Source organism: Rattus rattus, chromosome 2, assembly GCF_011064425.1.
Source record: "Rattus rattus isolate New Zealand chromosome 2, Rrattus_CSIRO_v1, whole genome shotgun sequence".
NCBI classification, from domain to species: Eukaryota; Metazoa; Chordata; class Mammalia; order Rodentia; family Muridae; genus Rattus; species Rattus rattus.
Genome location: NC_046155.1, coordinates 40,682,217 through 40,696,140, shown reverse-complemented (window position 1 = coordinate 40,696,140; position 13,924 = coordinate 40,682,217). Strand labels below are relative to the sequence as shown.

General features: G+C 46.5%; 1 protein-coding gene across 7 annotated transcripts in view; it reads right to left on the bottom strand.

The window, feature by feature from the left end:
• Positions 1–351: 351 nt before the first annotated feature.
• Lcor (ligand dependent nuclear receptor corepressor) overlaps positions 352–13,924 on the bottom strand; it is a 103,980-nt gene continuing 90,407 nt past the window's right edge. For all 7 annotated transcript variants that reach the window (XM_032891957.1, XM_032891954.1, XM_032891955.1 and 4 more), the window contains one exon: positions 352–5,954. In XM_032891957.1, the coding sequence (XP_032747848.1) occupies positions 1,076–5,954 (4,879 nt within the window). In that variant the 3' untranslated portion in view covers positions 352–1,075. The remainder of the gene's footprint in view (positions 5,955–13,924) is intronic.

Sequence of the window (13,924 nt, the reverse complement as noted above, 5' to 3'; positions counted from 1 at the left end):
GGAGCCGGGATTAGAGATGCACATGGAGACTCTGAATCACTTTCAAACACTCCAGCCACTGCTAACTGCTCAGCTCACAGATACACTGCCTGGGGAAGGAGGAGCTTTTCTGTGAAACCAGTACAGAAGACACTTGTAGGTAGCAACCACAAGCATGTAAGATGCATATATGCACACGGCTAAGCTTTTCCACTGCCAGAAAGAACACCTCGACTTCCGCTGCGCAGGGAAATACTTTGTGTAAGTAAGAAAACAAGAGTCGCTCATCCTAATGGTCAAATGACAGGCATGATAGTAGTAACATAATTTGGGGCAAAAAAAAACCAAAAAACAAAAAAACCCAAAAACATAACAAAAAACAACAAAAGAAACTGTAGCACATCTTTGTTTCATGGGCACACTAATTTGAGAACATGATCTGAAATGATTTAAAAAATAAAAAGATGAAGGGGGTGATCAACAATATGTGTTTTGGAAGAAAAGTAACAGAAACATTAATCTTTTATAATAATTATAAATCCCCTGCATTCTCCACATACCATAGAAATGATTTGGTTCAGCTTTCAAATATCAATCAAATAAAAACCAAACAGGACAGAGAGGGAGTTGTGCTGCGGGCTGCAAGGTGCACCTGTCCAGGGGCGCACGGGCAGCTGCTGACGGCTCCTCGCTCACTGGCTTCCGCATGTGTGGCGGCGGCTTCCTCAGTGACAGAACAAGTGCTTGTGCGTCAAGTATAAAATACAAGCCTTTAGTCACATACATCAGCTTCTTAGCTTTTGTAAATTTTTAAACAAAAAAGGATAAATAAGGCACTGTTCTTCTTAAAATAAAAACTGCTTGGTTCCAAGTTTAAAACCCAAGGAACAACCAGAAAACGTACAACTTCTCTTAGCCCCAGAGAAGAACTCTCTACAAGTTCCCTTCTCCAGCTAAGATGCATTTTCTGACATCTCAAACTGGCGTATCCTGTAACTACAACGAGAAAGGCTTGATAAGCTTATAAAAACAGATTCTGTTAATGCAAAATGAAAGGTTGCTTTCATGGGCCCGTTCTTCAGTGGCTATCCAGGTTTCACTTGGCTTCTAACCGCCTCCGTTTGCCCTGGGAAGAGTCCAGTTTGGCCTTGAGCTTTCTTTTTCTGGGGGCAGTCCGGTTCTCTGGGCTTTTTGCCAAGGGTCTGGCTCGGCCCCTCCCACTGCTCAGCTTCCGGTTTCTCCTCCTGGCTTTGGGGGGCTTTGAAGAGGCTTCTCTTGCGCCCCTTTGTTTAGAAGGCTTTGCGAGCGCTTCAGAGGCTGCCGTGGGATGGCCGGGTCTTCTGTTTGCATTCTCCTTTTCTCTCCTGGATGCTGGGCAGCTCTTCCCAGGACCCTTCCTACAGACTCTCACTTTGTTCTCTTTCAAGGTCATCTTCTTGGATAGTTGGTTGACTCTGTCCTTTGCAGCTAGCTTCTTTGCAGCAGAAAGGACTCTGCTGGCTTTTGTTGCCGGCCCCTTGTCCTTACCGTCTTGAGTACCGGAGCCTTCTGCTCTTTTGCGCTTGTTCTGACCTTCCACTTTAAGCAAGGTTTCCGGCATCTGCTTCCCTCTTCTCCCCTTGCTTCTTTCAGCCCTCTTGGGGTTGACAGGAAACCCATCTGCACCCACCTGGAGGGCGAGCTTGGGGGACATTAACGGGTTGATGCACACACTCTTACGTCCCTGCTTAATTTCAGAAGCCCCGCCCACTGAGCTGTCTAGGCGCTGTGCTCTGAGCTTTCCTCGAATATTGGAATACTTTCTAAGGATCCGGGTGCTGGCTGGAGTAGGCAGGTTGGTGGGAGGACGGCTGTGCCTGCTTTCCCTGACTTCCTCCACACTGTCCCCACTGTTAGGGCCAAGGCTGACGTCACTGCCAGCGTCTGGCTCTATCTGCTCAGGATTCTCTCGTAGCTTAGCCCACAGCTTCTGGGTTTTCCAGTTATTCCTGGCAGGAATGGCTCCTGGGAATTTCTTTAAGTGTTTTTTCAAGCGTTCTGCCTGCAGTGAGCTAGGGTACATGGTGGAAGGAGGGTACTTCTGAAGAGGGTGTTTAACAAGGGGGATGTCTCCAGGAAGACGAGTATTTAGTTTCTTCACAATGACCAGAGACCGAGTTTCTGTTGTCTCTAAGAACCACTTACAGATGTTAGACAGCTTAAAGTTTGTCATAAACAGCATCTGAACGGGAGAGAACCTTTGCACCTCCAGTGACCCCCTGCACTTCCGTGACCTCTTCTTGCTCTTCCAAATCTCCTTCAGCTTGTCAGACTTGTTCCTGGCTCTCGCTGTCGGCTGAGTCTCTTTCTCCAGCTGGATCCAGGCCTTCTGGACTCTCAGGTACTGAGCGTTGAAGCTGGCGATCAGCTCCTGGTTCTCCTCCTCTGCACACCAACCCACAAACTTGGGTTGCTCCTCTGCCACCGTGTCTGAATCTTCCTCGTCTAAGGACTCTGCACTCTGAGAAGCTCCACTTTCCTTGGGCGCTGGGTTTACTTGTGTAGCTTGCTTCTCTGAAGTCATTTTTGCAGTGTCCAAGGCACCCACACAATGAGCAGGCCTCAGGTTGTAGGTTGAGGAAGGCAGTCTCTTAGGCCTTCTTCCCAATTTCGGTGGCCCAGCAGCATCGCCACTCTGACTGGCTGAGCTACATGGAGCAAGGCCGGCACCATCTTCATGGTGGGTATCCTCAGTGTCTACCTCCCTAACAGCGGCCTCCGTGTCCTGTATGACAATATGTCCCGGGTTCTCTTTCACCTGCTCTGGGTCTCTCTTGCAAGGAATGCTTTCCGAGGGCACGTGAGCATCTTTCTCATCTATCTTGGACCACACACGGGTTCCCAGGTTGTCCTGAGGCGATGGCTGGCTAACAGTGGCTGGGTCACTGCTTGGGGACGTTCCTCCCTCTTCCCTTTTAACTTCCTTTGCCAACAGGTTTTTAACAGTCTGCCTTGTAACGACACCAAGTCCTTCAGCCTCCTGCTTGGTTTCTTCATCAGAGGAATGTTCACTGACACCAGGGTCTTCAGTGTCCTCCAGACTGTCTGTATGGTTGCTGTCAATCACTGAGCCCTCAGATGTCACCCCGCCACAGTCCCCTTCTCTTTTAGAATGCTTTACAGCATGATTTTTAGAAACTTTGACTTCAGAACAAGCAGCATTTGAATCCAAACCCTGGCTCCCTGGGTACCTGTCAGCAGAGGAAGAATCTACAAGTTGACTTCTCAGGCACCTATCAGAGGCCTCGGGGAGCTTTTTAGCCTTTTTCTTCTTATCCACATTCTCTTCGGGTGAGTCAGAGTTTGGCTCACTCGGATCATTTTCTGCTGAGTATTTTATATCCTCGTCATGTGCCTCCAGGTGTCCTGTTCCACTTGCCACCTCACCTCCTTCCGTCTGGCTTGGGTTCTTCTCATCAGTGACAATGCTGCTCTCCAGTAGGGGCAGGGAGCCATCTAGAAACAGTGTCTCCCCAGGGGTGTCTCTGGCCTCAGCCTCAGTGCTGGTGCTTTGGTCATGCTCAGACAGTTCTAGACTCAGGGGAGGATCTAAAGCCACAGCAGGACTTTCATCCGCTGAGCATGGAGAACGCCCCTCTCTGACGGCTGTTTCGGGAGAAAACTGAGGTCTACATAGGAGGTCTTCACTGCCCTCCCCAGAGGTGAGGGGGATGCTTCCACCTGTCAGAACCAGGTGGCACTCCTGTGCCTGCATCTCCTCTGGTCCTAGCAGGGAGGCTGCTGGTGGCTGGTCTTGCTCATGGAAAGATAGTACACTTGCTGTTGGGGATGAGACCACAGTGCTGCCTTCTGGCATCTCAGACGGATCCTCATTAGTGAGGGCAGCAGGCAGAAGACATGGTGGGCTGGAGGGTGTGGTCTCTCCTGGCCTAGGGGAGACGCTAGGATCCTGTTCATTCTTGGTGAGGCAAACCTCTGGCTCCTGATGTTCTTTCGCTGATGATGTGTCTTCGTCCCCCTCCTCGAGGGAGGTTCTTTCTTTCCTAGGATCGTCACCGGTATCTTCTTTCAGAAGCTGCTCACCTGCTGTGGGAAGCTGCATATCAACTGTGGGAATTTGCACATCCACTGTGGGAAGCTGGACATCCACTGTAGGAAGTTGTGCATTCACTGAGGGAAGCTGGACATTGACTGTAGGAAGTTGTGCACCTACTGTGGGAAGCTGCTCATCTGCAGTAGGAAGCTGTGCACCTACTGTGGGAAGCTGCTCATCTGCTGTAGGAAGCTGTGCACCTACTGTGGGAAGCTGCTCATCTGCTGTAGGAAGCTGTGCACCTACTGTGGGAAGCTGCTCATCTGCTGTAGGAAGCTGTGCACCTACTGTGGGAAGCTGCTCATCTGCTGTAGGAAGCTGTGCACCTACTGTGGGAAGCTGCTCATCTGCTGTAGCAAGATGTGCACCTACTGTGGGAAGCTGGGCATCCACTGTAGCAAGTTGTATGCCTACTGTGGGAAGCTGGGCATCCGCTGTAGGAAGTTGTACACCTCCTGTGGGAAGCTGGGCATCCACTGTACGAAGCTGCGCACCTCCTGTGGGAAGCTGCACACCTCCTGTGGGAAGTTGCACACCTACTGTGGGAAGCTGCACACCTACTGTGTGCTTTGAGGTGGGACCTGTAAGAGTCTGCTTGGGAGTCACCACTGCCTCTGATGTTATCGGTGAGCAGCTTCCTTTTTCTTGGGAGCATAAATTCCTGGCCAGCGTGCGAACAGTTGGCAGCTCACAGCAATCACCATTGAAAAAGTATCCCCGGGTACTCTTTCGGGCTGTTTTCCGAGAAGATAATATGGATCTTTGATTCTCAAAGTGGCATTCTGTTATTGGTTGACTGATATAAACGACATCACACTGGTTGTCATAATCATTTATCCTCAACCCCGACGCCCTCTTACTTTTCCGAGCAGTCTTGATGGAGGCCGATATCATCTTGGTTTGTGAGTGGCCATTGGATGCTCTGTGTACAGTTGGCGTGGGGCTGGGAGCTAACCAACCACCTTTGGAATGATCGAAATGGCCCTTGTCTCTGGGGTATGTCTGGAACCCCGCCTTGTTTCTACCTAGTGAGTGGAGATGGTTCTCTTGCTTTGGCCTTGCATCTTGCTCATCTGTCTCTAAATCCTGGGGGGAGGATGTTCTTGAGCCACACTGTAAAGCATTCTCTTTGTCTGCAGTCCTGGACGAGTTTCCCATAAACCCGGAGTCCCACGTCTCTTCTGATAAAGCTTTGAATGAGTTTCTTTGAGAAACAATACAGCTACCGCCCTCTTCAGTGTTCTCAGCCACCACCTCCACTGCAGCCAGACTTTGGACTGATGCTGGGGCACTGTCCTCAGCATCCTCACGGGGTTTCATGTCTGTGTCTTGCTCCTGGCCAGTGGTTTGCCCCTCTAAGCTTTTAGAACTGTGGGGGGAGTTAAAAGAGGAAGAATCCAACGTACTGAGGCATCCCACAGTGGGACTGTCTGCAGAACCTGTGGGGTTCTGTCGGGCATCTGGGGGGCCGGAGGAATCTTTCTGGACAGTGCTCAAGGCATTCTCTTTCCCATCTACAGAGTCTGTCTCAGGAGGTGGGTCCTTCATGGTTTCTTCAGTCACATTCAGGGAGCCAGGAGACCCCGATGAATCTAAGAACAACTTTACGGAAGCAGGAGAACCCCCATCAAGACACGCATCATCCTTTTCATCGTCTCTGCTGCCCAGGCCGGCACAATCTGAATCGCAAGCAGAGACATCCATCACTGAGGGTCCCAAAGGCTGCAGGTCCTCAGAGCCTGGCTGAGACTCGGTGTACAGGTCACTCAGGACACGGATGAACTGCTTCTGATGATGGGTGCACAGCTTGACCATAAACTTCTCCAGCGGGGACTTTGACGGATGGTTAGAATCAGCTACGGGTGCCTCTGCCGAATCCTCTCTAGACAAAAACAGAAAGAAGAAGAAATTAGAATTTCCAAAGTATGAACTGTATCAGAGGCTATTTATACTGTAGAGAGAGGGCATTCTGGCAAAAACTGTCATTTACTTCCAGGTCTGTTGTGTACTTGAGCTTAAGAATATATAATTAGATTGCAAAGCCAGCCCATCTTACTCTCAAAGATTGAGTATCTCTCGTACGTTTCTCTGTTTACGGTGCTAGGAAATCAAAGAGGACCTGGTACACACTAGGAAGTGCGCTACCACTGAGCTGCATCACAAACCCTACTTCATCCTTTTTACACTTAAAAAATTCAGAATTATCTTAGAAGAAACATTGGAAATAAAATTTCGCCGCATTATTAACTCTGTATGGTCAACAAAGAGCGATCCTTATCCAAAAATCTGTAGTGCTCCGAAATGTGACAAGTGCTAACTGTGTAAGATTACTTTTAAGCTATATGGACACAGTGAGCCTGCACCATAAATGATTTCGGGCGTTAGACCTGGGCCTCACTCCTGAAATACATCATTAAGTATATGCAAACATTCCAAAATCTGAAGAAAGCCAAAACTCAAAACACGTCTTCTCCCAAGTATTTTGGATAAGGGGTACTCAGTCTGTCCTTTAGTTTTAGGCTCAGGTAACGGTGTTAAAATAACCACTAGCTTCAGTTTATAACACTGACACAAACTCTGACATTCCAGACATCACTTAGAACACTTAGCTGTAAACTCAATGCTTGCAGACGATTTCTCAGAGAACAACTGGCTGAAGAGCCACCAACAGTTCTCCAGAGCAGGACACGAGCTGAACGAACTCCCAGTGGTGGACTATCAGCTTTGGTCTGCGCGAGGCAGACACATCCTCACACTAGCCCACCACTGAGCTTCCCGGAATATTACCCAGAGACATTTCAGTTACACAAGCTGCTCTACCTGACAGCCATCTCCACATGGTGAAGCTCTGTTGGAGTTTGGACCACAAAGACAAGGGGGTGTGGGAGAGGCCAACACTAGATTCAAGACAGAGCACACACTGCCTGCAGGGATGGCCACGCGGTCTCACTGGTGGCTTTGTGCTTCTGGATGCACAACTTTTACATGACATGGAAAGAGCCCAGAGTTTGATACAACTTCTCACGCACACGCTCTTCTCCGTCCTTCTGGCTTACAGACCTTTGGAAGAGTATTATTTGATGGTATGTGAGACACGATAGAACACAGACGGTAGCTTCATGTGTGCTAAACGAGTATTGATTGATATGTCATCTGGCTTACTCTTCTATCTTTGCGCAGAAGCAGGGCTTAAACAGGTTTGCTTTCTGTGTTTCTAACATGGAACAGAGTCTCACTATGCAGCCCTGGCTAGGCCGGACTTGATCCTCCTGCCTCTGCCTTTTTTTTTACCCCCCTCAAACTTCTAATTCTTTGTGGATTTCACACCATGCAGTGAATCCCATTCAGCTCCACGTCTTTCTGTATCCATCTTCTATCCTTCCCTTCCCCAAGAAAACAACAACAAAAATCTCACTGAAGAAGCTGTAGTGAGTCAGTGTGTCCCACAGTATACCCTTCGGTCCACACATCTTTACTTGCAAATGTTCGTTGCAAGGAGTCACTGGTCTGGTTCAAGACCTCTGGCTTTTGTTACTCTATCAACACTACGTCCTTACCAGGGCTCCTCCCGGGTACCCTGTGGTCTGCGTCAGGAGATCCTGCAGCTATGGATTTGCAGGGCTGAGCCCTTCAGACTACTTCAGCAGTTCACAGATGGAGTGGATGGTGAAGTGGGCCAACTGAAAGCTCTGGGAGGCAGAGCTAGCTCACCCAGTGCCTCAGCCGGCGAGGCTGTCACAGCCTCTTATGTGCTTGGTTACGGATGTGGGAGCGCACACCAGCAAAAGCAGTCAAGGTTTTTATTTGTCTCCCAGAGTGACCTGAAACTTTCTGTACAGCTGAGGCTAACCTTGAGCTACAACTCACTCTCCAGCTTCTACCCTCCAAGTATGAGGATTGCAGTTATGTGTTACCACCACCAGCTAGATTTTAATTACATTTATATCACGTATGTGTGCATCCATTCTCACGTGCACATGTGCCACAGAATACAGATAGAAGTCAGAGGGCAAATTCTGTGAGTATGCTTTGTTCTTCCAAACATGTGGGTCCCTAGCATTAAACTCAGGTCATCAGGCTTGGTGGCAAACACTTAGATACACTGAGCCATCTTGCCAGCCCCTGAATTTTAAAAAATATTTTGGTGTAATTCTTTACAGAATCATACCATCACTTAGCATATCTCTTTCCCGCCACGCTGCCTTTATTTCTCTGAGAATCAGTATTCGTCCCTATCAGGACACAGGAAGGCACGGCGTCAGAGACGGCAAATGATGGCTCTCTGTGAAGATGCGGCAGAGCTTAGGATCTGACGGGCTTTGCGGGCAATTTGGATGCATAGGTAGGAGCCCAGCAGTAAGTGGCGTCCTTGGGGCTGAGAGGCTGCATATTAACACTAACCTTTGTCCAACTATCATTAAACAGCTAACTTTACAACTAGGGCCATAAAACTACTTTCCGCTGTGACTCCAAATGATTTACTCCCCCCACCCAAAAAGGTTTTAAAGAGAAACTAAATTTAGATGGTTTTTAGTTTCTTACCGTTCAGCTATTTAATGTTTTGAGTTAACCTCAACTTCCTGGTATTTTTTATATTGCTGCATTTCCCATGTTTGGCTTTTAAAAAATGCTGTCGGTCTGATTTAAACGGTGAAGGTCTGCCTTTGCTGGGCAGTATGTGAGTTTCCCTGCATCTCTGACACAGCCCAGGTACAGCACCTGCACTAACTTTGGTTACTACTAGACAATTCGCTAACTGAACAGAGCAGAGACTCTGCCGTGCAGAGAATTCCCTCCCTCTGACTGTGGAAGCACATGGGACTTTAGCTCGCTGAGTAGTCTGCATCGTATTATGTTCTGGACACCGGACTAAATAAGATCCTTATGAAAAAAACATATCACAGACGCTGCAGTCCTCTGTCTGACCTCATGTTAGGTTGAAATCATTACTTTTGCTCAACAGAGGCCTCCCTGTAATAGGTAAGTGAATTATTTAGCAAGCAGAAGCCCACCACCAAAGCACAGTAAGATCACAGGGATTGGTAAATTAGAGAGAGGCTATAAAAGAAGAGGGAGCCTGACTGTAGGTCTTGGAATCGGTCCTGGTTTATTTCCTTGGTGAGAAATGGCCTACGTGACCTTGATCACACAGTCGTCCTACCTTTAGCTCAATGCCTAGTTCAGAAGGGCGTGGTAAAGGATAAGATAATATTCATAAAAAAGGCACAGTTTAAAAGCAACCTGTTGCTTCACAACCCTATCTTAATGATTTACTCAGTGATGTTTTTCCAGACCAGAGGTGAGGCATAGCTGAGCTCTCCTATTTGGTCAACACTGCAATACTTACATTCCCCTGGCTAATATAAATGGTGGCCAGTCACCGCTCAGGTTATTGTCTACTGAAGAACAGATCAAATGTGGCAGGAAGCTAAATGTCAGGTGTAAGACTCTAGACTCTGGGAGTAATAGTCAGGTACTCTCTCCAGCAGTTGGGGTGCAGCCACCCAAAGACTGCTGTGCGGGCAAATCAGTATCGCTGATGACCAAAATAGGTTTTTCTTGACCGAACAGGACCAACAGTAAGCACAGGGGAGCTAATGTTAGGAGCAGAGAGAAATACAGAGGAGAAAGGAGACCTTAAACGATGCAGACTATGACTAGAGTATTCAGCTTGGCTTGTTTCTTTAAACAAAACATGAAAATGTATGCCCAGTGCCCTACCAAGGTGTACGAGCTGTTCACTTGCCAGGCGGTTACCGGGAAGAACATGTCCCACTTCTCTCCTGATCTAGATCTCTTTCAGGATACGGTGAGTCTGCTGACAGGTTAGGGGGCTGGGAGCGTAGACGGGGTTAGGAGGGTATAAATGATCCGATAGGGTCGGTGGGACGGGTGGTTCTTAAGGGAGGCAGGTACACACAGAGGGAGAAGGGTAAAGTAGTAAGGATGCCAGAAAAAGCTACAAGAAATTTCACTATGTATCTTTAAGACTATATACTACACACAGTTTTATGTTTTATATATATATATAGTTTTAATGAACTTTTCTCACTGGGTTAATGGTGCTTTCTGTAAGAGCCAAGGACCACCTTTAAAAAAAACCGTAACATCCAAGAGAATCCCTCTTTTGAATACTTGGCTAGGCTGTCCGGGAGACTCCCAAAACATGCATCCTATTGCTGTTGTCCTTGCTCCCCAGAGCAAGTGCTTATGGCTGAAGAAACCATGTACCTGAGGAAGAGGTCCCAGACTCCCCTGAGCTGTGATAGGCCTGAGTGTCCTCTCCCTAAGGACAAGTTTTCCTGGCACCACAAGGAAAGTATTATCTACTCTCGATTATCTCGAATTTATCAATCATCTCTCAACAAAGGAATGACTCAAAAGGTATGACAGAACTCTGTCTAGTCAAAGTGTGCATGGGTGTGCAAATGTTTCTTTATACAACAAAACTGTGCACAGTTGTACCCACCAAGTCGTTAACACTCAAGTTTTCTAACCGTAGAACTGGCTAGGAGAAATAACAGAGGTAGAACTGGGGAGCTAGCCCAGCCAGTGAAGTGTTTACCACGCAAGGATGAGGACACGAGTTCAAGTGGACTCTAGTTTTGGCTTATCGGCACATGTGAACAGGAGGTGCTAGACGTGGGAGCGCGAGACCAGAGTAAGCCAACCCCTTCCCAGCAGTGTGATGGCCTCCCAACCAACCACTTCTCAAGTCCTCCCCGCCAAATCCACTTTTGCTTCACTCAATCATCCCAGGCAAGACATCACAAGGTCAGACATACTACATCTGGTGTTCATTAGACAAAAGGGAATTCAAAGGATGCGAAGGACGAGATTTTAGACTGTTTTAAATTTAAAACAATTCCTGAAGTTACACTACCGCGTGCTGGAACTGAGCACTAACTTGGTAAGAATACAGACCAAGCGCTGTGAGAACTCCTGAGGAACTCTGAAACAGACTTTAGGAAATCATCCAGTTTACATTTCAGGCCCAAGCAGAACTCTGGCCAGGGCAGCCTTGAGCTGAGAAGTGTCCTATGTCCTGAGCCCCACAGAGCTGGACCTCTGGGAGGTAAGGTCACTACCACAGGAGAGAGAGCAGGATGAGTCACAGAGGCTCAAGTGCTTTCTACCTTGCCTTTCCTATTCTGAAGTGAAAATAAAACCGTCCTTTAGGGAACTGCCCTTTAGTTGAAATCATCTTAGGCAACATACAGACAGAAGCGGCTCCTTCTCTGAGGGACAGAGAACTAATCTTACAATGGTGCTTTGAGGAGCAGTTAAGACAACTGTTCAAAGACCTGGCATGGGCCAAGCAAAGAAGTCTTCTACCAGATACATTCCAACGCGTAGGTATGTACTTCCTTAGTGGTAATCATAATTTCAAGGCTAAAAAAAATCACTAATTTGCAAGGCAGTGGGGGCAGAGGGATGTCCATCTAAAGCAGCTATGGGAGGAGCTGACAGAAACAAGGGATGTCATATTCTCCATAGCCATCTCAGTAACACAACTTTGTTTCTGCTCGAGAAATGAGCTGCTCTGCTTCTGACAAATAATCTTACTCTCTTCAGGTGAGAGAAGAGCAGTTCTAGACGACATACCAAAAAAATGACTGCACGGACTCCTGCCTCACCACGTCTCTATGAAACCTCCTATTTCTCAACGCTCTCACGCTCTCTTGAGGTCAAGTTCCTACCACTGACATTTTAGATTTTAGAACACACGTGTGTGGTGGGTCCTAAAGCTCAATGCCTTTGACGGCATACAGTAAATTACTTCAGATGCACACAATACATAGTGCTTAAGTAATTATTTCAAGATACTTAAGATTTAATATTCTCAATAGTTTACTTCACGGGTGTTAGATTAAAAAAAAAAAAGGAAATGTTTGGGTATAAAACTGAGGTCTAAGGGTTGGGGATTTAGCTCAGTGGTACAGAGCTTGCCTAGCAAATGCAAGGCCCTGGGTTCGGTCCTCAGCTCCAAAAACCAACCAACCAAACAAACAAAACAACTGAGGTCTAGAGATTAACAATTAAAAAAAAATTTATGTGTATGGGTGTTCTGTTTGCACATATGTGCACCAAGTGCATATCTGCTGCCCACAGAGGCCAGAAGAGGGTGTCAGATTCCCTGGGACTGGATGTAAAAGGGGATTACGAGCAGTCATGTAGGTGAACCCAGATGGTCTGGGAGAGGTTAAAGGTTTGTTGTTTATTTGGGGGGAGGGAATAGTCTGCTCTGTAACCCACAATGGTTTAAATTTGTGATGCACCTGCACCCACCTCTCTAGCCCTGTGGAGACTTAAATCACCATGCCTGTGAGAAAACTAGTTTTGATTATTAAATGGACACTCCTACACACAGGTATTAAAAAGTGTTAGTTACACTACTACCTACTTAAGAAAAAAAAAGACTAGATCCAAAGTATATGAAATTTTGACCTTGAAAAGTGGTATATTTTTGTATATTTAAATGTAGTTAAAATTTATATGTGTGGCGGTTTGAATAAAAATGATCCGCATAGGCTTTAAATGGAGTGGGACTACTTGAGAAGGATTAAGAGGTGTGGCCTTGTTGGGAGAAGTGTCACTGGGGGTGGGCTTTCAAAAGCCCAATCCAGTCCTACTGTCTGTCTCTCCCACTCTCTTCCTGCTGCCTGCCAATCCAGATGTAGGACCTCTCCAGCGCCAGGTCTGCCTGCATGCTGCCATATTTTCTGCCATGCTGACCATGGACTAAACCTCTGAAATTACAACCAAGGCCCAACTAAATGCTTTTGGAATAAGATGGTAATAGTGTCTCTTCACAGCAATAGAACACTGTGACATTAAAAAAAATATTAGTTTATGTGTACTTGCCTGAAAATGTTATGTGTACCATGTATGGGCAAGAAGAGGGCACTGGATCCCGAGACTGGAGTTATAGATGTTTTGAGCTGCTATGTGGGTGCTAAGAATTGAACCATGGTCCTCTGGAAGATCAGCCAGTACCCGTAACTGATAAGCTATCTTTCTAGCTCTCTATATAATTTTAAACTATGTCTTCTACTTTGACGCGTTACATTTTGATTTAGTTAAAACAAAAAACAAGTGAACAAACAAGGAGTGACTGGTTTGATTAATTTTCCCTAAACAAGACCACAAAATGCAGAAAAGCACTTTTCCAGGTTTTAGCCATAGTTATCAATTGGGGTTAAAATAAGATTTTGTCCATGCCTCATTTTCAAAGTTCTAATAATCTTCACATGACACAACAATCTGATTTTCTGTTTGCAGTAACTTATGACACCTCCTAAGAATTTACTTCTGCTTTAATTTATTGGGTACTTGCATGAGACCGGTAAAAACTAACTTGCCTTTGTGCTATTTTACATGAGGCACCTAATTTAGGCTCCGTGGCAACTAGATATGCCAGGCACTACAGCCCTTGTTTACAGAGGGTCAGAACAGAGGCTTGGTAACTTGTTAAAACCATAGAGCAATGGAAGAGAAGGCTAGGACTTTAAAACTGGGCCCATCAAATCCTGTTTCTCAGACTTGGGGTAACTTGGGATACCACCTCACTTTGTATCATCTACTCAGGTTTATCGGGCCTTTAAAAGGCTTCAACTTATAATTTCAGTTCTGTATCCAAGTTCTATTTTTAATAGTTGGTATTACTCACTTCCTATGTTTTCTTCAATCAAACCAGAATTGAGATCTAGCTGGTTTAGCTGAATCCAAAGGTAAAATCCCTCATTCTCATTTTAGGTTGTGCGAATCATGCTGCTGTGGTATTATTAAAAGTGCAATGGCTTGGAATTGTGCTAAGAGCATGGAGAAGGTGAAATCCCTTTAATTTCCCAA